We start from the raw sequence: 23572 nt of genomic DNA on the forward strand, positions 1-23572 counted from the left end.
CTCACACAGCTGTGCAGTGACCAATTCTTCTCTGGGGAGGGGAGCGGGGAGGGGAGGGGGGCCGAGGTTTGGGGATAGTAATAGGTCTATTATTTCGGGGATGGAGAGAAAGAGCTCAACAGCCCTTTTTTCTTCTCTCTCTCCCTCTCTCTTTCCATTAAGACAATTGTTATTCTCTGTTACCCCACGCCCCTTGTTCCTGCGCACACGCTCACCTCCCCCATCCTCAGGCACAAGCTGCGGGGGAAGAAAGCAAAAAAAAGTTATTTTCGCCATGGAGCCCGAGCGCTAGCCCAGGCCTAAATCCGGCCGGTGCCAGGTTAGGCGTTAGGCTGGATTAGATTAGACCCCAGAACTAAACGCTCCTGCTAAGGATTCAAGCCCCGAGCCTCAGTCAGTCCCTCGCCCTCCCAGCAGCACGTTATCGCTGCTCCTGCGTGGAGATGCGAAGGATAAACCTCCCAGCGAGCCCACGGCCCCGGGCACCCGAGTTTCACTCGAGAACGCAGCAGAAGACGCTCGCAGGCACGTACAGGAGCTGAGCGTCCAGCTCAGCGCTACCCGGGCACGGGAGAGCCTCCCCCTTCGAGTCGCTGCTCGCTCCCGGCCAGGTCTCGCTTGCAGAACCTCCCCTGTGCTCCCGGATGGTTCACTACAACATCTTATTTTTAGTAAGTCTTATTCTTGTGCCATCAGGCCTATGGCGCATCACCTACGCGTCTCTCAGAGGTAATAAATTACAGGAGCGGCAGGAGGGAGCTGCAGCTTCAGCTGCTCGGGCACGATAAAACAACAAGGGAAGGCCAAGGCCGTTCCGGGTCGCTTCACCGGTGACTGTCAAAGCCAGCAAGAGAACCTGTAAAGAGGCCAAGCTGGCACAAGAACAAGTTCCCGCCTGTTATGGCATTGGACCCTAAAGCCGGGTGCAAAGATGATCAAAAGATTTGAAAGGCAAACGACCCCGAGACCGATCCGTCTCGGATTTGTAAGCCTCTGGAGCGACCGTGCCGGTGTTTGCCTGGGATTCCCACCCCCGAGGTGCAAACTCCTGGGCACCGACTCGCTTCAAATAAAACCGCGGCGCCTCTCTCCTTTCCTCGGCGGCAACGCGACTGGCCCCGCAGCGCGCCCGTCCCTTGAGACGGCGCGGAGCGGCCAGCCCTCCCAGCCCCGCTAACGAGAGGCGAGAAGCCCGTTGAGCGCAGCCCGCTAACGACGCAAACCGCAGCAGAGCGGCCGCCACCCCAGCAAACCGTCCTCCTGAAAAACACTCCAAGGATGTACCGTGGCGGAGCAGGGTAAACAAAATACTTGTTTCTATTGTCCGTGCTGTGAAATTACCACAAGGAGAGGCAGGCCAACGGCCCAGAAATAATTTCCGAAATAACTCGGTGCCTTTGGGCAACAGCGTTTAGCGAGCCAGGTATTTGTACCCAGTGTATGGCCACGGTAGCCCAGCAGCCAGGCTCAACAGGGTTTCACCCGTGTGGTACCGTTAGCGCAGCATCACACGCTACGTTATCGTAAGAGTAAGATCCGTCAGCGACTAACTTACTCCCGCTTTGCCCTGGGAAGGCGGAGGTTGGTGCGGCCGCACTCGGCCTGATCCAAAGCAGGCAGCCTGGGAAACACAAGCTGTGTCTGCTGATCCCAAGCCGCTTGGACCTAATGGCCTCCCTAGGGCTGCTTGACCCATCTTTGCTCCTTCCCCGGTGTCCGGATCGAGCGAGGTATGGATGGCCTGGGTCCTCCTCACCTTCTTGTTCTTTGTGCACGTTCACCTCCCAGTACTGCTCAGCTCTCTGTCCCCAGGAGTGCTGCTGGCTCCCTCCCTGGACCTAACGAACGGGAAAAGAGAGGTTGGCCATGCCCTCCTGATGCTACGCACCCAGCCTCGTCCCTTCCCGAAAGGGGCAAGAGCAGCTGGTCCCTCACTGCAACGAGCCCGGAACCCAGCATCGCAGGGTTACACTCGTGTAACCCTCAAGAGATCTGAACCCCAAAAGTTAAAAGGTATCACTTTGATGGCTTTAATTGCTGCACAGAAAGCAGCGCCGGGGACGGAAATCCCGTCCTCACGGCAGCGTGCTGTTTGCTTTCCTTTCTGCCGCCTCCCGCCCTCCCAGCCCGCGTCCTGCCCGGGCCCCGCGTCTCTCCCCCTCAGATACACACCCGCTCCCTTCCCCGTCTCCCCGGGTCGTGCTCTCCGCAAACACGGCTCTCCCTATCCCACGCGGCTGGTCGGGAGCCGGAGCCAAGAAGGGGTGGAGGGATATTACTCATGGAAGGTGTGGCCGTCGCTCCCTCCAGCGCTAAATTTCAAAGTCCAGTTTAAAACAAAAACTAAAAAAATTCAGCGGTTCCCCCACCCCGTCCCTCCCCACACCCCAACCCTCAGTCGGGCTGGAAGGCTTTTTAGTCTCTTTTTTTATCTTCCCTCCTCAGCACTGAGCAGGGACAGACACCTCCGTCCCGGTACGGGGGCCACGGGCACGGCAGGTCCATCCATCCCTCCCGCTAACCCGGGGTTCAGCTGAGCAGCGTCGGGAGATGCGCGATTGCTCCCCATCTGACCGTGCCACCAGATGCCAAACGAGCTGCTGCTCAGCTCTGGGAGCAAAAGCTGGAATATTTACTATTTCATCCTAACAGTTTACGTGTTACGTACTCGGAGCACGCATACACCCACTTGTTTAGTATACGAAGGCTCTATCAGTTTTGATTCCGATCTGAAGACCGCTCGAGCTACTAGAAACGTTGCTGAATGTCACTGCAGTAAAAATCAAGGGGCAACTGGGCTGCGTCCCCGTCAGAGGCGGTTGTACGCCGGCAGGCTTCCTTCCTCGCTCCCGGGATTTCTCCGGGTATCCTTCGGGAAGCAGGCTTACAAAAAAAATCACGCTGCGCCTCCCCAGACTTCAGGCTGCGCTCATCAGCCCCATCGGCATTTAAGAGAGGGACAGGCAACATTATACGCATTTTGTACTGGGTTAAATGGGAGGTGCTGACACTTCCACGTGCCCCACGTGAACTGGGTTTAGACGGCCTCCTTTGCTATCCAGAGCTTTTTGAATATGTCAGCCAGGACACGGTAGAGGCTACGTCCTAAAAACACCCGTTATCTCCGCCAAGACAAACCCTCCGCCTGATTTTATCCTCTGACGGAGCCTCCGTGCGTTCGCGGTGAGAAGCAGAACAACCGCAAGGACTTGCGAGCAAGCCACGGCACTACTCCTCCACCGGGATACCGTACGTTGGGAGGTAACCCATGAAAATATTTGGGTGGGTTTTGGGTGGTTTTTTCCCATAAAACATGCCTACAGGCAAGTAGAAGCAAATATGAAAATTGTAAACAAAATAAATGCTCTGACTTTAGTCACATTTTACGTGGTTAGGAATGAAGAGAAGCGCACACACGGCCCCTAGAATTTGTCCCGAGTTGCTGTAGTCACTGGGTTTAAAAAGCAGAGAAACGGTAACACGACCAATCTGCTGTCACCCGCAAAGGCCGCAGGAAGAAGGCGTTATCGTGGCAAATATTAGGAATTACTGGCTACAGCGCAGAACTTTGCTCTGGGCAGATGCTGGGAGGGTTAAAAGAGCCGCTAGACAGGAGCTGCAATTCAGGAGCAGGTTCCAGCAGTTCCCTTGCTCAGCTCCCACGAGCTGGCCAGCGTCTCCGGAGTCACCCAGGGGCGACGGCCGCTCCGGTATGTTGGCATGCTGCAGGAAGGGTCTTTGGACTTGCCCGCAGGGCTAGCGCGAGTGTCACCTGGTAGCCCCCTTCACTGACACCATCCGAGCTGCCCGACCTGGGGCAGCGCGCGAGATGGCGTAGGCGAGGGGGAAAACCACCCCGCTACTACAGGAGGAGTCAAAGCTCCCATACGCGTTACGTGCGCTAGCGCTAGGGTGTCCGCTGCGTTAAGGCTTTATTTGGGGATGCTCCACGCAGCCCCATCTGTGCTCTACGGAGTTTGTATCTGCCCAGGGCTCGGGTCAGCCCAGCCTCGGGCTGTGCAGAACTTGTACCTCCCATGGTTATTTGGCTGCACAGGAGGACAGAGAAACTTCTCTCCTTGACCCCACCTGACTTCCCTCGGGAAGAGCTGTGGCTCTTATCTGGTGCGACAATGCTTCTTTGAGCCAGCCAGTGAATTCAGCATGATCACCGAGAGATCAAAAACCTTCAAGTGAAGACTCCAGCTTCAATGAGTAACTCCACGGGAATGCAGTCAATGATGGGAGCCAGGCAAGCTGGCAATGAAGCTGCCTCTCACGCAGCGCTGAGCTTCTGCGACTCCGTGCTCCCCCATGGTCATCTCTCTACAGGCTTCCACCTCCCAGAACCCTGCTGCCAAACAGGACGCCCCTCTTCTAGACAGACCAAGGCCACCAGAAAGGCAGGTCCCCTTTACTGCCAAGGAGCAGGAGCAACAAGAAGCCATCGCTACTCATGGACGGCTACGGCCACGATGCAGCTGGGCTGAGGGACGGAGAGGAATCTCTTCCTCAGGAGCGGGGAGGCCCATCTAGCAGTGATGCTCCTCTCCTCTGCGAGGAGGTAGGCAAGCACTGCTCGTATAGCGAGAGCTAGCAGAGCTCAGGGCTCTGCTTTTCAAAGGTGGCCTTCAAGTCCAGACCTCTTCCAAACCACCTTCAGCATTCACAGCAGCTCCTGCAGCTCTGGCTGACTTCCACCAAACGAAAGAGAGTGCAAAATTCACACACCATCAAGTCTGCTGGTATCTAACGCCAGAGAGCCCGAAACAGAGACCGCACTTGGGAATGAATCCCTTTGCGATTGATTTCTGGAAGGTCTCACAGCAAGGGAGTGTCAGAACCAGGCTCAGGTCTGGCATTCGCTGGGTTTGCTTTACGATGCTTAATTCCCTGGACCGTGCTGCCGGGCAGAGCCGGGGAGCTTGCAAGTCTTACACGCTCTCTGACCGGTTCAAGGCACCTTGGAAAAATCCTCACACAAGCATGGGAAGAGCTCATCAGATCGTTAAAGAATTTATAAAGCCCAGAGCTGAATTTTCTAGGGCTGCAAGGCAAGTGCCAACGTCTGGGAAAGACCCCGCAGACAAACGTTTCCAAGTTGTAAAGCACGCGGGATGCGCTCCGTACAGCGCGCCGCTCCTCCGAGATGCCATCAGCCGCGCAAACTGCGCTCTAGGCCTCAATCCCTTTCGCGGGGATCTAACGCACGCTATCGCTTCATAGCTATCAACAGCTTCAGCTTGTGTTCCAACAAAAGAAACCTGCCAAGACAACTATAGATTTTAAAGCCGGAACGCTGCCGCAATCCAAGTGCAATATTTCTTGATTTGTCTGAGCAGGAAGAATGAATTTAGTGCTCTGAAGAGTCCAGGAATCCCTCCTTCCTAGAGCACTGGAGAAAGCACCTTCTCGTTTTGCAAAACCCAACTGATATTCTGTACAGCGCGCTCCAACTTTATCGCTGCTTCTAAAGCGCCCTCTCTCTTCGCCCACGGATGAAGTTTCCGAAGGGAGTTTGGCATCAACCATCAGTTTTGAGTAGGAACCGAGCGCTTAACTGCCCGTCGGCGCCTTTCAAAAAGCAAACCTAGAAACAAGAGCAAAGCACGAGCAGAACGCCATCGTCACGCCGCAGCGAGGAGCTAAACCGCTTCCAACTAACGCTGCCCGAGGCCGGGCGCCCCGGTAAAGCCCCTCCGCCGGACCTCGGCAGCCCTGTGCCACGCAAGAGCCAAGTCCTGCTCCGCATCTCGTCGCAGGCTGAACGGGTCACGCCACCAGGACTGCGCCGTGGGCCGGGCCGGCCGTACGCCACAGAGCGAGGACTCTTACCTTCAACCGCGTTTCCTTGGTCTGAAATGAATTTATAACAGACCCCGGTTCAGGTCTGTTAAATGAATTTGATGGAGAATGTATCTCTGGGCCACCCTTTAACACAGGGCAGCCTAGCTTACCACTAAATTTAACCCGTGTAGGGAAAATAAGGATCTCCAACACCTTTAGCCAACACCTGAGACCGAAATCCCTTCAGGTAACGTGGCATGTGGAGAGGAAGGATGCTAGGATGGAGAAAATCTCTTTGGACATTTCACTGAGATTGGAGGCAGCACCTTGAGGCTCGCAGCCTGACGGATAATCTCTTTGATCAGGACGGCTGAGAAGCGGATTATTTTGTGGTCTCAACCGTAGAAGGCAGATGAGGGTCAGCTTTTGACCTATACCTCAAGCTGCGCCAGGGCAGGTTTAGGTTGGATATTAGAAAAAACTTCTTCACCGAAAGGGCTGTCAGGCCCTGGCCCAGGCTGCCCAGGGCAGGGGCTGTCCCCATCCCTGGGGGTATTTAAAAGCCGGGGAGATGTGGTGCTTAGGGACACGGTACAGTGGTGGCCTTGGCGGCGCTGGGTTAGCGGTTGGACTCTATCATCTTAAAGGTCTTTTCCAACCTAAACAATTCTATGATTCTATACTGTGGTATCCGCCAGGGAGACACCGCAGCTGGCACGCAGGAGAGCCGTGATCGGGCAGTGGATGCGTGGCCCAGGGAACGAGCCAGCTAGCAAGAGGTTATGAAAAGGGTTTCGGATGCTGGTTACTCCATCCCGTTCTTACCTCACCCGCTGGTCTCGGGCAGGAGGAGCGCTGCCGTCTGCATGGTTCCAATGGACAAACGCAGGGATGTTTGGGACATCTGCTGAGCTGGGGACGTGCGCCTTAACGCTGCTCTGTTTCTCATTACTAGGCTCTACCAAACTTCCCTTTGCCGACCTCGGTGCCTTCCTCCTGTTCTTGTAACTGGGCTTTGTCCGAGGACACAGAAAGGCAGAGGGAAACGCAAAGAGACTGGCAAGAGGTAACGTTAGTGCGGTACAACCGAGAGCGTCATTTGCTCCGGGGTCGTTGGCCTTGTTAGCTTCGACGTGACCGATACTGTTATCAGGGATGTGTTAAGGTACATCCTAGATTGCTCTGCCTGCGTCCTGGGAACAGCCTGCCTCGCCGAAGGCGGCCTGAACATGGAAGGGAACCCCGTCTCCGCGCAGCCTCGGGAGGGCACCCGCCGCCGGGCAGAGGGGCTTTGTCTTCCCTCTGTCGCAACATGCCCCTCGCCAGATCGCCAGCGCTGCCCGGCTTGGAGAGCCCTCCCTGCTCACGCACCGAGGCGGCGCTGGATGAAGGGTTGGTGGATGCAGTCAACTCTCCGTACTTCCCAACATTCCCGACTCATTCTCCCTTGAACGGTGCTGATGGAACCGGATTGAGCAAGCCTAAATACAGGCCAGCTGAAGAACCAGGGCTTGTACCATCGGTCCAGTTGATTTCTTTCCTTGGTTTTGCACTTACACAGATATTCCCACCTTGAAGACCCTTTCTCCTTACCCTCCATCCTCCTTTGGCCTTACATAGCAAACATCCTTCTCCATGGCGCTCTCTGAGGCAGCCAGCCCGGCAATCGGTGTGCAATCCTGTGAAATCATGGTACATTTAACGCTTCCCCCAGCCTGCCCCCCATCTCCCCTCCTTTCTGTGGGTCTCTCCCTCCAGGCTGCCCGACAGCTTTCATCTTTGTGCTATAGCATCTCCTCGCCTCAAACACTGCCGCAATTCTTCCCCTCCTCAGCAGGCGTGGTTATTCTGGGAGCCCCCCGCCAGCTGGGCAGAAGGCAGGCGGTTCATAATGGAAGTTGTGCAGCCACCTAAACAAAACGCTGCTTGCTGGGGCTGCCTCTCACTCACCATTCGGGCAGCTCCTGCCAGTTTCTAGGTGAACTGGGACTCCGGGAGGCCTTGCTGGGAGCCTCCTGCTCAGCCTGGAAGGTGCAAAAAGGTGCCCAGTGAAGAGCTTCCGTTCCCAGGAGCTCCGTTTGTACCCAAAACACAGTGAAAAGCCAAGCGGAGGTACCTCCCGGTAGTTTTGGGGCAAGATGTCTCAAATCAACACACAGCTGCAGCAGGAGACCAGTTTGGCTCTGCTGGCAAACCACTGCTGCCACACAGCACGGAACAAAAACGTCCGAGCGATGGGCAGAGAGGCCTTCGTGGACGTGATGGGCTATCAAAGTTGAGGCAGATGTCCTCGGTGAAGCCTCCATAAATGGGTGCTCTCTCATCATCAGCACCGATGCAAGAACACACACAAGCACCTTGGTCTCCCAGGTGAACCAACCCACGCCGCCACGAGGGCCAACACAGACGGATCAGGCGGGCAGAGCTCGGTCAGCCCAAGGAGATCTGTCCTCAGCGAGGCTCCCTCCGTGGTGGCTTGCTTTGACTGCAAACCTCCTCTGCTATCAGCCCCCAGGGAGGGTAAGCGAGCAGAGGATGGAGTCTCGCCCTTCTCCAACACCCTGTACACACCCAAGGTAGCTCCCACGCTGCTGGAGGCGGAAGCGGAGCGCTGCGGTTATCTCCTCTTGGCAAGAGAACCCCACTGATAAATCTCTCACTGGTTATTCATTAACTGCAAGACGTTCGTTCCCAAGATGGACAGAACACCACCATTGATTTTAAAAAAAAAAAAAAAAAAAAAAAAAGGACAGTCGTCAGCAAGGGACACCCATTCCAGGAGACCTCTCCATCGTGGGAGACCAGCACAGCCAGAAGCACAGGGGCTCAAACCAGCACTGCTGGGGTTCAGAACAACTAGGGCAGAGGGGGAGCGTTTGCACAAAAAAAAAAAACAAACAACACCAATTGGTCCACAGCTTTTTGGGCAGGTTGGAAAGGAGCTCCTACTGCGGCCCACAGAGCTCGCCCCAGCGCGGCCAAGCGCTGGGAGCGGGCAGAGAGCAGGGTTTCAGTCCCAGGGGTGCTCAGTGAGCGCTGGGAACCCCTGCAGAGGCGAAGCGCCCAAGGCAGGCAGCACCGCCAGCACGGGCACAGCACCCTCTGCTGCAGCGCGGCCGACCGACACGGGGCACCGCGGCACCGCGCAGGGGGCACGCCAGCCGCGGGAAGGGGGGCGTCACGCACCCGTCTCCACCTCTCCAGACGGGGAAATGGAGGGTTGATCGAGCCCCTCTGCTGACCTTGACGGGAACAAACAACACAAAAGCTGGGCCTGCCTTCCGAGGAAGCTCCGTTACTGGAAGAACGGCATAAGTAGGGATTGCTGAAAAGGCAGGGAAACGCAAGTGCTGTCAGAAGAGCCTGCCTATTCTCACGTGCGTGGTTTCAGAGCAATACACGCAGGCTACGTGGGCCCCCGCTGCGTGAGTGGCACCCTTCTATACGCCCCAGCTTCGCCGTTGTGGCCTGTCGCGAGCTCCGAGCCACGCTCCTCTCCAATACCGCCACGTGCCACTCCCCCACTTGTGCGGTTTTCCAAGTTCTCCCTTACGCCGAGGCGGCCTGCCCTGGCCCCCGATCCCTTTGTACTGATCCGGGCTCCTTCGACAGCTGAGCATCACCCCGTAACTGCAAGCAGCACCCCTGTTTTCTCTGTTGTACTGTTAACTGAAAGCACTAAGTTAACCTGCATCGAAGCACCGAGAGCTAGAGCCACCCCCCAGCAAGGAATCCTTCCAGACGTAAACCGGTTTTATTTCCCTTAACCTTAACAATGTTCCCAAGAAAAAGCAGTTGGTCAAGTAAGGTTTTGTGTAAAGCAACTGCTCAGACCACTACCTCTTCTGAAAAGCACAGGCTAATTAAATAAACCTCTCACGGCATGGCTTTTTAAATATGCTTTCTGTACAATCACCTTCCCATCGCTGTTTCTTAACCTTTTCTTTTTTCTAAGCGAGGCACAAGCTAGCATCCTGGAATAAACTGATGAACCAGTTTGTGCAATGCTGGCTTCCACTTACAAGTAAGTAACCATTAGGTCGCAGCTTTAACTACTTACATATTTCCATTAGTTTTCACTCATTTCCTTCGCTTGCTTGGGAATGCAGCAGCGTGGCTTACAAAGGGTTTGAAAATTTGTTTGCTGCTGTAGTTCTGGATGCTTTATGGCCAGTGGGTTGAAAAGCACTTTTCTCAATAAGCTGGAAATTTCTCCCGTGGCCACCAACATACCAAAGAGCCCGAGAGCCTTCTTGGCAAGAGCAGCTACATCCCTAGCTACGTTCAATAACTAAGGGGTTTAATAGTAAAACAGGGTTTAAAGCAACATCCGCAACGGCTGCTGTGTACACATTTGTGTATTTTTCACCCTAGTAACTGTATGAAAGCGGTCGCTCCCGAGCATGGATTATTTTGTGTTTATACAAGGGTAGTATCCAGAGCTTGACATTTTTCTTTCCCTGCGAGAGGAAGCGTTTACAGAAGAGGCAATATCCTTTTATGAGACTGATAGAGTTACGGGTAGGGAAAAAACCAACCCACAAACCCAAACCAAAGCGTCAGGCAGGCACTTAATACATACCAGCACTTTTTATAGGAACTCGGTAGTTCAGCCACCTTTGAGCTCTTAATTCCCTGATAGTACTTAGTCTCTTCAGGAGCAACCGTAAAAACTATTCCATGCAGCCATTAATAGGATTACTTTCTTCCAGGCATTCCTTTTCCTGCCTGTATTTCTCAGGGCCGGTCAGAAAGCTCCCGTTCCTCTCCCAAAGCCCTTCCACTGGCTCCCCTTATTCTCCTCCTGACTCCATAAGCCACAATTACTGCTTTCCCCTTTCCAGAATACAAATTACTACAGCCGTTATTCACCGTAGCGTAAACCGCACCAGGAATTGAGATCCTGCGTTACGCGAAGACGCGTCCCTCGCTCCGCAGGGCGCTTACTGCCAGGCTTCCGTGAATCCCTTGCTCCCCAGTTTGAACCGGCCTCCTTTGCAGAAGGATCCCAGCACCTCGCTCTTTTTCCACAGGGTAAACGTCTACGCTATTCCAGCTTGCGCTCAGTCCCTCTCATCTCCCTGCCACTTTCTCACACCCTTCCAGCGAGTCCCTTGTAATCAACTGCCTTTCTTTGCACTCGTATAATTCTTTTTGTACGGCACACTGAATTCAAGTACTTGGTAACTCAAAGCATCGAGTTTCTTCCTTAACTCTCTTCTCCACTGAAGAAGAGAGATTGCTAGAGCCGAGTCTCCTGCAGTCTCCGTCCTTGGCTGCGCGGGGCCAAGCTGGAGCTAGCGCGTGCTGCACAGAAAGGCAGGGCGTACAAGCGGCGCGCTGATCTCAAGGGACAGAGATGTCCCCCAAAGCGTTTTTCCCCACTCCATCAAAGGCCGAGACCCAGAACAGCCAGACCTAGCGAGGTGACCATCAGCCCCAGCTAAATTGTCCCCCAGAGCCCGCCAGAGAGCTGTAGCGATGCACCAGCACCACATTCCGCATCCTCTGCGAGGAGAGCGCGCGGCGCGGTTTCTTCCCACTCTCGAACTCACGCACAATCCTTTAGGGCATAACCTCAGGCAAATCACAACTCTCATTCTCCAGGTCAGACTTGGGAACAGCCACATACACCAGTCATGCTTCTACATCCATTTTATACACAGTGCCATACAATATACAGAAACTTTTATATACATATATCTTTATATAATATGCTATATTAATCTGTATCTTTCTTTACAGCAATATTAGTTTGGATCTTTCATACATAGGTACAAAAAGTCACATGAGAATGGCACATGAGGAGTGCTTTAGTTTCCTTGTAGTCTTCATGCTGGGGCAGCTTGGAGCAGGGATTCGGAGGGCAGCATTCCCGGGATGGGCAGTGACCTCTTGGTTGAACACGGGGACGCAGGATCCTGTGCCGTCTCCCCCCTGATTGTATATGCAAGTGCTCCAAGCCCTGCCAAGGCAGGCAGCCCAGCTCAGAGCTCCCCAGAAGGTCTGTTTCTCCCATAAACGCAGGCGGCTTTAGCTATAGAGAGGCAATTGGGGTCAAAGAGTCAATTTGTAGCTACCCTGCTCTGAGCTGCCCCAGCACATGATGGGAGATAGGCGACAGAAACAGGCAGAAGGGCTTCTCCAGAGGCATTGGTGTCCGCTGACGGAGAGAGAAGTGGGAGGCAAGGGAGTTATGGTATGCCATTGCCGCGCGGAGCCCCCCACCAGCAGACGGCTCCTGCGGCATGGAGGCCATCCAGCTGGGCTCCACCCAGCACAGCTGGCATTAAAAAAAAGCACAAAAAGATGAGAAAAGAAATAGTTTCCGCCAGTTCCTTCGCTCTTGCTGTCTCTGCTCGTTCACAGCCATAAGGGAGGACAAGCCAGCCTGGTGGCTGTCCCGGCAGGAACACGGAGCAGGGCGCTGAGCCAAAGGAAAGGGTCTCGGAGGGCAGAGCACTCCTGCTGCCCCACGCACACAGGCAGGGAGACACAACCCATCACCAATAATCCCTGTGTTGACATTAAGTAATTAAGTTTATTACTAGGACAGGAGCTTGAGACTATTCCCTGGACATCACCTCTTTGGTCAGCTGCGGCCTTTGTGGAGGGAAAGCTGGGAAGCCATAGCCTCGGTAGCTACAGATGATGCCACTTTGCCAGCAGACAGTGGCCATCAGCAAGCGCTGCGGACATACCGATAAAGACCCAAAAAGGTGTGTGGCAGCGGTCTAGCAAACACACCGCGACGCCATCGCTTCGCACACGCAACATCCCCAAAGCAGCGGGGACAGACCGTACGGGTACGTGCCACCAAGCCAGCCTGAGCGCCGAGCGACGCACGCGTGCGCCGGGTACCGCCGACTCTGAGCCATCAGAACTGCGCAAAGCCCGTGATGGAAAGCGGGGCACAGTGGATTCCCAATAAAAACCAACCTGAAGGCTTGTTCCTGCGCTGCTCTGTGTTTAATGATTTTGCAGAAATAAATAAGGAGCCAGACAGAGGTCCCCTCATCGTACAGATAGGCTGGGCAGGTGGAAAACTTCAGTAAACGAAAAACAGAGCACAGGATGACACGGTGAGGTCAGAGATCTCAAACACAGCAATGAAAGCAGCAAAAATGCCCAGCTCTCCCACAAGAGAGCTTACCTTTGGAAGATGGCTGTTCCAGAGCCAGCGAGAAAAGTGCCAGTAAATCAAAACTGCAGCAGACAGTTCAGAATATGTTAAGTCCCTACCAGTTCTTGCAAAAACTGAGTCAGATCTTGAAGAGTAGAAAGAGCTTTACTCGTGAATAGACCTGAGAGGAAGTTTTACTCCTGAACAGGCCTGTTAAACACTGACTGAGGTCACACGTGCCAAAAGTAAGAAGTGGTGGGAAGCCTTTCCCTTCCTACCGCACGGAAAACACTCGCTTTGCACAAGATGAGGTTGTAGATCGGAGAGAGATGGCAGGGTAACCGTGGGGTGGGCTCGAGGAAAGAGCCTGCCTCAGGCCAGGCTTTGCTATTGGCACTTGGATACGACCTGAGGCAGTAGGGAAACGGGGCAAGTCCTAGCGGAGGCAGAAAGGGACGGCCCGGCAGCAAGGGCAACTGGGAACCAGTCCTTGGCCACACCGCGGCCCTTACACATGCCCAGAGAAGAAATAACAGGCAGAAGTGGGAGAGGAAGCTGGCAGATGTCTGGTCCCAAGCAGGAGGCTCGGACCTCAAGCCAAAGGAAAGCAAAGGCACAACAGGTAGGAACTCCAGAAAATAAGCAAAAAAGAAAACCGTAACAGAGACAGCAAAGTGCCTGGAGACAGCCGATGCCTTCTAGGACTGCAAGTCCCCACGAGAAAGCAAGGAATCGCTCGCTCCTCGACTGTTTCGCATTTCCAGGGTGCGTGCCCTTCAGCAGCCTAGGTTTAGGCTAGCAACGTCCTCCTGCGCGGAGCGTAGCAGCTCGGGCACGGATGCTGTTGGGAGATGGGGAAGAAGCCCAGCAGCAGCCCGGCAGGTTGCAGTCCTCCTGCCGCGGAAGGAAGCCTCCAGCCTGGCTGCTCTGCAGAACACGCTGCCCTCCGCACAGCAGGCTGTTGTTTTATACAGCGAGGGATCTCCTGTGTAACTCCTGATCTCCTCAAATATTTCTGTATAACTCCTAATATCTCCTAAAATATTTCTCCACTCTAATGACACAGAGTTTACGAATTAATAGGGTTTAGGTTTCAGGCTCTGTCCGCCACAGATCTAATACCCACCCATCTTGGCAGCGAAGGCCCCGACTCTCCGAGCTGGAACGTAAAACTGCGAAGCAAACAAACACCACAGGTCCCCAGGCTTGTCCCTGCCATCTAACCTGCCAGGTCTCGCTGCAAGGGGCAGCAGCTCCTTCCCTTGAAGGGACCAGAGCAGACACACAGCCTGCGCAGGAGCTGGCAAGGGAGGGAAGGATGCAGTGAATACAGTCTCTCTCACATACCTCTCATACGACCAGTATGGCCATCTGACTGGAGAGCAGGGAACTCCCAGCTGCAATCTTTCCTTCTCTCCTTCCTCCCATAGCTGCCAAGAACGGGCAACGTTTGCCTCCAGCAGGATGCACGCCGCCTGCGACGCGGAGCATCGCCTCCTCCACGCAGGAGCGCCGTGAGAGGGAGCTTTGGCACAAGAAACGCAGTTCTTCCCTAAATCCAGCGCTGCAGTTCGGTACTGCACAGGCTGGGAGAAGAACATGCAACGAGCCTGATTCAGCCAGCGCTTCCCAATGCTCCAGAGCAATAGATTCCTTGCTCCAGAGCATCCGAGCAGCCTGTGCAAAACCGCTGCTGCATTTCCAACCCTCCCTTTCCTTAGGCAGGCTAAAGGGGCACCAGGTACACCTCAAGCGGGGAAGAAGCTGACATCCCGCAGCCAAGAAACAACCACCACCCGTGTGAAATCTCTCCTGGTTTTTACACTGAGCTTTCAGGTTCAGTGCATGCAATATTTGACCCATTTCCCTTTCACTTCCCCGTACTTCTGTACCTCATTACTTTTGCTGCTACAGAACTCTAACAAGGGAGCACTTCGCCAACAAATATCTCCTCACCCTATGCTTTTCCAACTGGAAGAGGATCGCAGAGATTGTCTCTACGCTTTCCCAAAGTGCAGAGCGGCTCTGAGAGCGCCTGCTGGCAGCAGCGTAATTAAATAACAGCTCTCAGCAAAAATCCAGCTTTAGTGGGGCGAATTGAAACAGGAGGGATGACACACAAGTGACAGCATGGAAGGATTGTCAGCAAAAGCCATCTCAGGCTTCGGTTGCCTAAGCAGAAAGGAACAAATGTAATGCTACAGATCGGGGAAAGCTGCAGGAGCCTTTAAGCAAAAAGCAAAGCTGCTAGGTTTGTTGAGGGCTAGAGATTATTTTAAATGTCTGCAAGTATTTCTGCATTACATTTGAAGGCTTATAAACCACTTTATCAGCAAATTACTGACCCGCGTGGCTTAACACGCTCTGCAGGTAGTAGCTGCAACCACCATACCTAAAAGAAAATGGAAATCAAACGCTACTGCTCCCCTTGCTGCAAAGCCAGAACGTCCTCCTACCGCCAAGGGAAGAGGATATCCCAGCGGCGGGCACGCATAAGCACAAAGCGAACCCAGCATCGAGGAGAGCTCCAGCCCAGCCGATTCCCAAGGCAAACACAGAAGGGCGGCTGTTCACCGTGGAAATGCAAGCGGGCAGGCTAGAACGCCCTCCAGCATCCCCATCCCGTTGGGATTTAGGTGCGGGCCGCGTTGATGAGCGTATGCGGTACTCACGCGTGCACGTGGCATCCCCTCACCAGCAGAAACAAGGAGGAGCTTGTAGCTCAGCAGCTAAACTTTAAGACACTCCAAATCTCACTACGTCTAGAAACTGATTTGTTCAGATTGTAAAACGTGTAAAGGAACCCAAGTACAGCTTGCATAGGTAATACGTACCCTGTTTTCGCTACAAGGAAGATCTAACAGCTATCCTAGGGAAGGGGCAAGTATCGGGGTGCCAGTACAACGGCAAACGACAAAGCATGTACATTTTGGGCTAGCTAGAACGGATGCTCCTGCTCCCAGTCGTCCCTGTAGGGATATAGCCGCAAAAGACAAACTGTAAACACACCAACACACGCATTTCAGCAATGATTAACCCCAACTCATCACCACTGGAAGGGATAATTCTGATTATTCATATGCCCCAAGTTGTAAATTAAACTGGGCATCTGTGCGAGTCAATGAAAATATTGGTCTTTGCCCACAGGCAGATAAAAAAGCAGAATAAACATCTAAGCGCATAAAGAATATATTAGAAGAGGCCATTTTACAAATCAACAGGATGCTCTCAAACACGGACAGATCTCATCGCCCCGTCTAAAAGCAGGATATGGGAAGGATTAAAATGAATTTAAAGTGGGAAGCAGTAGTAACCAGAAACATAGAAAAGCTTTACAGAGAAAGCACTAAGACTGGGGCCCACGTTAATCTAGAGCAGTGAAAAATCAAAGAGACACCTGATAAAGAAACAAAACCACTTCAGATATTAAGGGAACATTTAAAAACCCCTCTTAATTAGGCCCAGATTACAAACAGTGAAAGTGGGCAGAGGGGAACCTTATTAGGAGATGATATTTGAAAAAGTAATGCCGTATTCATCCAGCTTGCTGCACTTGACCCAGATCAGCCCTGTTCCGTTTCTTTTGATGGAGACAGGGCACAGCAACAAGTCACCCTCCCACAGCAGAAGCAGCTCCAAGGGGCAGGCACGGATCCTGTATCCCCATGCTTGGTGCTCCTCCTCTTTCTCAGGTGCCCTTGTCCACTGACAGCAACACCCACCTCCCACCTAAACCCCGGTCCTGGTTTGGGACCTTCAGCTGGTTTTGCAATCTAAGCAACTGCGTCCTAAAAGGACAGAAATGGGAGTCACTGGATTTGCGTATCTATGCTCACAGCCAGCTTCGCCTTCTCAGTCCCCCGTAGAGAACAATATCGCTCATAGAACTCCTCTTTACTTTGAAAAAAGTTCTTTAAAAGTTGCAGAAGTTATGAACGAACACGGAAAACACCGACCAGATAAGCAAAAGCTGGTGATAGCTAAAGAACTTCTCAGCGTTGACAACGCTTTGACCTTTCTAGATAGCCTGAGCCACCACAGACAGCGGCAGCTCCCCAGGGAATCAAGACAGGAATCCCATTCAACCGTTCTGGGTCATCATGAACCCATGAAGAATAGCTTTCCCATCAAGGTGCCATCAGGGATGTGGATTAAGACCATCATCCTGAGACAGAGCAACCAAAAGAGAGAGAAGCTGGCTCCTGGTTAGGTGACAGGAGTAGGGAGCAAGGATAGGAGGCTCCCCGGAGAAGGAGAGGGGATCACGCGTTGGAGAAGGGCTCGCTTTCTGTTCAGCACTTGTACACACTCAGCCCAGCAGGACCCTCTCTCTGTTCTTGGCACTGCTGCAATTAAAGCAACCATAAAAGCAGTTCTTATTGATGCAGAAGAGCCTCCAAAACCACAGCCAGCCAACATTACGTGCTAAGGGCTCGACAGTCAGAACTCACTGGGATGTTATCAATAGGATTATTTTATTCCACCTTGGACACTCCCACAAGGGTCAGAGTGCAATTTAGAGGTGCAAAAAAAAAAAAAAAAAACGGAGGGCAGGACCAAACCCTTCACACCTTGCAAGTGCATTCACAGCGGGGTCAGAGCTGCTGGATGGAGTTCAACACGCACCTGGGTAAGGGCCTCCCACGCTGCCCCCGAACGCTTCCAGGCTTCGGGATTACGTTCCACTACAGTCCGCCGAGAACATCACGACCAAGCACGCAACGGCAAGTGCCGTTTATGGAGTCAGCCGAAATCTGCTGCACCAGGGGACGGTGGAAAGGGCAGAGGACCCAGCTAGCCTCTTTGGCAAAGCTGCGTCGGTGTAGGGGGTTTCACTTACTGCGCTTTAATTTTAAGGTGCACAAAGCCCACTCTCTGCTCTCCAGGAACCGCGTGGCCTCAGCTCCGCTCCTCTACCAAAAAGCTCTTGGAGGGGATTTTAAGGATGTGCCGTTGAACTGGGTGAACCATCGGCAGCTTAGCTGGGTTTCTGGGGTGTCAGGCACTACGAACTGTGCTTCCAGCACCGCCTCAACGTGGGGTGGAGCATCCTGCTGAAGTGTCAAGGGAACACAGATTTGAAGGCACAAAGCTCAAGAGTAGGAACCAGAAGCCAAGAGATTAAGAAATCCGAAGACGCTTCGTGGTTCCAAAGACAGCTGCACATCAGAGTGGAGCGAGAGCAGAGAAAGCAGGCGATAGTGTGCAGGACAAATGAAGGAGGTAGCTAGGGGCTTAGCATTTATTTTAATTTTCTAGAGATACTCTTCCAGGATGAACCAGGAGATCAGCCCGTCCAAATGCTCTTATAGCAAAGCAGCGATGAGAATCAAGACACAGAGAGACATTTAAAGTAGAAATAATGCAAAGAGCGTGGATTTACTTTGTGAGGATCGGGAACAGATCTGTTTGTCAGGACAGAACAACGGAAACCAGGAATTACCCATAATGGGATGCAATAAGAACCTTAACTGAAAGGGCTCTTTTGCACCTTTACTGCCTCGATCGACGGCAAGCCCAGGTCACAAGCATCAGGTATTTCCAGGCTTTTCAGAAGCAGCCAAATAATCACAGAGCAAAAAAACAACGCAGCATGGCCCGGCTGTTTGCTGCTACAGCTGGTGAGGGCAAGGTCACCCCGCTCCCCCGGGACACAGTTCCAATGGCACAGAGAAGGAAACAGTCACGCACGGCGATCGCATATTCCAGGACATAGCGGAGGTACGCCCAGGGCAGAAGTGACTTTCTAGTGCAATATTGCAACCCCATTAAACATCATCAGGTCACTACCAAACCAATTTTTTTTTTTTTTTTTTTCTTACGAGGGAGGTAATCCACCTTCCTCACCTTGAGTCGTCTCCCCACCATCCTCGGGTAGGGCACCAGTAGTTCCACCTAGTCTCAGAGACAGCCTTCTCCTAATACCTCACTGCCAGGGACCGAGACGATTCTTTCATTAACATTTGTAAAGTGCTTTGCAGATCTAAAGCTCTGCCTAAGTGCTAAGTGTTATTACTACCCATCTTCCGCCGACGATTAAAAGCAGAAACGAACTCCTTCTCCCCACTCTATCGACACGTGTCAGCAGTCTGCATCGGGAGGTGAGCTAGCCTGCTAGCCTCAGCCTCCCTACGCTTCAGCTCCCCGTTCCCCCCCAAAACTCCCCAGTTTATTGTGCGTATTCCCGGACACCCCCTTTTTAGCGTGTTTTTGGGTGCGTGCACCAATTCAGCCTTACCCTGTGGGCTGCAAGAGTGGATGATCTGATGGCACTTACACTACTGTTCTATATGAGCTCCTGAACCATACGAGCTCTCAGCAAGGGGAACAACACTGCTCTTTTTTTGAAGGACCTACAAAGAAAAAAGTAACTTCTTGGTGCTCAGAATGAAAGCATTCTTCTTTTACAAATTACTTTGAATTCAGAGGGGCTTCTTCCCTCCAATTCAAGACAGTATAGAAAAAGTCTTGAACCTTTAGAACCTAAACCGCAAGGACAATATTTTACTGCCCATTTTTTGTTAAATTTTGTTACTGCTGAAGGCCCTGTATTTGGAAGGAGCAGGGGACAGAGTATCCCACACTAAACTGTGGAGTGGGAGATCAGCACCCGGACACAAAGCCCGGTTCATTTCTGTGCACCCAAAGCCATTGACATCAATGCACGTTGGCTATGAAGTGCTCCCGTTCTGGCTCGATGGCATTCGACACCCCTCGTGCTCCGTTTGTGCGGCACCCAGGACAGCACAGCCCTGACCCACGCCTGGGGCTTCCCGAAACCACCCGGTGAACACAGCTAGAGGCTAGGGATAACAGGAGCTGAGGGATTTGTCAGGAGCTGAGCTCCTGGGAAGCACGGCATCCTCCCACAATGGAAATACCGCAGTTAAGGAGGGGAAAGGAGGACAATAACATCTCTGTGATTATAAGGAAGTTAAAATAGGAATTTCTTTTCCAGTGAGGGAGGACAGAGCTCCAGTGAGACCGATTGGTAACGCCGCTGAGCTTTGATATGAAGGTGTTTTGTCAATTAAAGGCCTATCTACAGGTCACAGTATGTTTAACTTTCTAGATAGGTAGTTTCTCTCCTGCTTCCATCATCGGAAAGTCCCTGCCTAGACAGGTCTATAGCAGGCTCCTCCGGGCACCGAGGCTCTGCACAGCAGCGCTCAGGTAGTTTTGCTAGCGACTTAGTCAAGCTTTGCAATGTGGTGTTGTGCAACGGAGAGGCGGAGGAGGGAGGGTGGGCAAGGGATGCAGGCGGCTTCCCCCAGACTCTGATCCGCTTTAAAAGCGGGGGACTTGCAATCATACCTGCCCATCCTCTCTCCCCTCAGTCCCCGGAGGGAACAGCACGGGAAGGAGAGAATGAACATGCTTTTTGCTTAGGGAAAGCCTCCCTGTTTGCTTAATAAATACCTTCCAAAAAGCTTAGCAGCTCTGTAAACATACAAGAGATTTCAATACTTAGTAAAAGTTCATCTTTTCCCTGAACTCCCAATGACAGAGGCTGGCACTGAGCTGTGATTACTGCATACGGGTGGTGTGAGGACCCAGCGGAGTCCAGGAGAGGCTCCCAGGCTCCGCAGGGGCCTGGCAAATAACGCTGGGTGTTGAGAAGCCTGTTAAATTTTTAAGCTGATCCATCCGTGCAGCTCTGAGATGAGAATCCCGTCAGTCCTGTAGGAACGTCGCCAGCTCAGAGTGGTCCAGGGAACTGAGAAGTGATGATGGTGACATCCAGGAGAACTCTTTCTGGCAAAGGAGGGACATAGCAGAGGGCTTTGGCTCTTCAGAACAGTGTCCTTCCCTCTCAGAAGCAGCCTGGTGGTCACTGAACACCGAAGTACCCAGGGGAGAGAAAACACAGTGCCAGCCCCATTCTTCCTGCGCCTGGCCAGGGGAGGGGAGACTGCATTTGGGGAGAATACAGCCCCAATGGCTTTAAAACAGGAGAGTGTCCTACAAAAGCAATCCCCATGGAAGTGCGACGAATTGGATCTTGGGCCAGATCCGACATGGTAGTGCAATAGGGCCCAAAGTCTCAATCCGTTCATTTCCAAAACCACTGACACGGTACCAAGGGGGTGATCTGGCCTGGCCCCCTTGCTTCTGTCTATCCAATCCTCGAGCTCCAGAGAATCCACCCCTTCAGCCCAGAGGATTCCCTGAAGCGGGGTATCTCACTCCCAAACTCAGCAGGTGCCCCTGGGGCAAGGAATCTGCCTCTTAAATGAAACGAGACAGGCTGAGGTAGGGAACTTGCATCTACCTTTAGTGACTCAGACCCTGCTAGCGTAGCAGGGCTCGTGAGGCAACGCTGCTTCTCCCAGCTGCAAGCATGGGACTCGAGCACAATCCATCCTCCAGACACCAGTGTGCGACCACTGTGTCACCCCAGAAGGAATGTTTCCAGCTGCCTCCTCCGATCCGAACTGCCCGATGATCACCTCTCCTCCAAGTATTATCCCAGCACTCAGCCTACGGGATCAGCTCTCAGAGCCGCACCCCTTTACCCTGCACTAGAGGGCCGAAATCATGAGGTCGTCCTGCTTGGCAGGGCTGGTTACATGCCCAGAGGGGGTGGAAGTCCGGATTTTATCAGTAGCCAGGCACTCCTGGCTGCTTACGCCTGTGGGAGTGATGTCCATGAGCTCTCCGGATGAACTAAGGGGGAAAGAGGGTGAGACAGAGATGCCCGACGAAGGATCTGTTGAGCCTGCAAACAACCTCGGGGGCTTTGGGACTAGGTTGGGTTCATATTGTGCCCTCAACAGGATCTCCTGATCACTGACAGACTTGGGCATCTCTGCAAAGTCACTGGAGCTGTCTGACACCATCATGCAGTAGATGTCCTGGAAGGAGCTGCTTTTGCTATCCAAATTAAAGAGGCTGTCTATGAACTCAGCAAACTCCAGCACTTGGGGACTGGGAACATCGGTGAGCCGTCCATTCTGGAGCGACAGCTCCTCACGAGGGGCTAAGGAAACTCGGTCCCCCTCACTGCTGGCCCCCTCCTCGCTGCAGCGTCGCTGGGGGGTAGTGCCACCACTGTTGAGCACATTGTCGGGGGGCTGAGTCTCCTGGGAGTGCTTGGAGAGGCTATCAGCAGCCAGCAGCTCTGTCCGCGAGCTGAGGGAGGGGTTCTCCTCAGGGATAACAGGGTCTATATAAAAGCAGTGCGTCTCGTCCTTCTCCATGACAGCATGGAGGCTGGGGGAGCCCCGGATGCTCCGAAAACCAGAGGAGCGCCTTGAATCAAAGCTGTAGATGGATTCATTGTCCGAGAGGCTCTCCATGGTCGCAAGAGGGGCACGACGGTCCTGCAGCTCCACAGACAGACGTTCCTTTGTATCCAGGAGAAGCAGCTCCACAGGGTCTTTCTGCACAGGAGAAAGTGGCTTTGTCTCATAAAACCCCTCCAAGCTAATTTCAGAATGGGACTTGCTCCTGCAATGAGAAACAGACAACATGAGGCTGCATCACTCCGCAGAACCGCAAGCTGCCAGAACAGCCAGAGGAACCAAGTCTCAGGCACAGAGTTCCCGACACACACCGAGGGTGTGCTCTAACCAGAGCCATCCACAAACTGCAAGAAAACTCTTATCTCTCCATGCTCCCAGCTGAAGATCTTAGGTACAGTTTCTTCCCTCTGCAAACTCGGGTTCTTGCCCTTTTCCCGTTTCTCCTCGCTAACCGTCTTCCCTCTCAAGCACCATTTTCACTTAGGACCCCGGTTCTGCTCCCAGGGAAACTTGCAGCGCTTTAACTGAAGCACCCAAAACCACGGTGCAGTCTCCACACATGCAAACCCCTCTCCTGCAAAACACCTCTGTGTTACAGAAGATGGAGGCAACAGAGGTTGAAGGACTAGCCTACGCTTAACCTACTACTTTCTTTCTTCTCACACTCTGAACAACTCCGGTGTCATACCTTTCCCTCCTTTTCCGTGCTGGCAATCCTGACCTTACTACCACAAATGCCAGGAGGCTGTTGGAGCATTGCCCATGACCAATTCAGTTACCATTTCGGGTAGCAGACTTTAAAACAGGTCAAAAAGCAATTTACTCAGCTTAAGACAAGATCTTTAGAAAGACTCCAGTCACGCTAAGACTTTAAAGGATCAGGCAGGATCCTCCAGAAAGACACAGTGTCAAAGACACAGGGAAGGAACTCCCCACGCCAGGCACACACAAAGCCTGGGATTAGCCGCAGCCAAAGCAACAGCCCGAAAGACAAGAACTTCAGGAAATACCTGGGAAAAGATCCTGAACTTGGGAGAGGACTGCTGCACCTGCCAAAAGGATGCGATGTATAGGGAAAGGCTTACAAGTTAGGTCTTTTGATCCCTTTGTAACTTCAAAAGAGTAAGAGTGATCTGAGAACAGGTTTCAAGACCCCCAAAAGAGGGAGTCTGACACAGTAAGCTGGCTCCTCGAATTAAACACAACCGACCTACAACTGTTTCCACTCCAGCACCTCCCTTAAGCCTCTCTGCCCTCTCCCTCGTTCCTTTCCCTTTCATATCTCGGAATTCCCCCCCTGCTTTCACTCACCTCAAAGGGAAGCAGCTCCTCGGGTCTGCTCTGGCACAGAAACCACTGCTCCTCTCCCTGCTGCTTGACCTAGTTCATCTTCTCAGTCTTACTGTAGCCTTCACAA

The 23572-nt window shown here is 53.0% G+C and overlaps 1 protein-coding gene across 25 annotated transcripts in view; it reads right to left on the reverse strand.

Annotated features, from left to right (window-relative positions):
• Positions 1-11438: 11438 nt before the first annotated feature.
• The window catches only part of DAGLA (diacylglycerol lipase alpha), a 75467-nt gene continuing 63333 nt past the window's right edge, over positions 11439-23572 (reverse strand). For 24 of the 25 annotated variants that reach the window (XM_087740763.1, XM_087740710.1, XM_087740705.1 and 21 more), the window contains one exon: positions 11439-22360. In XM_087740763.1, coding sequence (XP_087596889.1) covers positions 21433-22360 — 928 coding nt within the window. In that variant the 3' untranslated portion in view covers positions 11439-21432. The remainder of the gene's footprint in view (positions 22361-23572) is intronic. The other variant, XR_015700777.1, reaches the window with a different exon arrangement.

Source organism: Nipponia nippon, unplaced genomic scaffold (genome assembly GCF_047370975.1).
Source record: "Nipponia nippon isolate SJK-2023a ecotype South Korea unplaced genomic scaffold, ASM4737097v1 scaffold_10, whole genome shotgun sequence".
Classification (NCBI taxonomy): Eukaryota; Metazoa; Chordata; class Aves; order Pelecaniformes; family Threskiornithidae; genus Nipponia; species Nipponia nippon.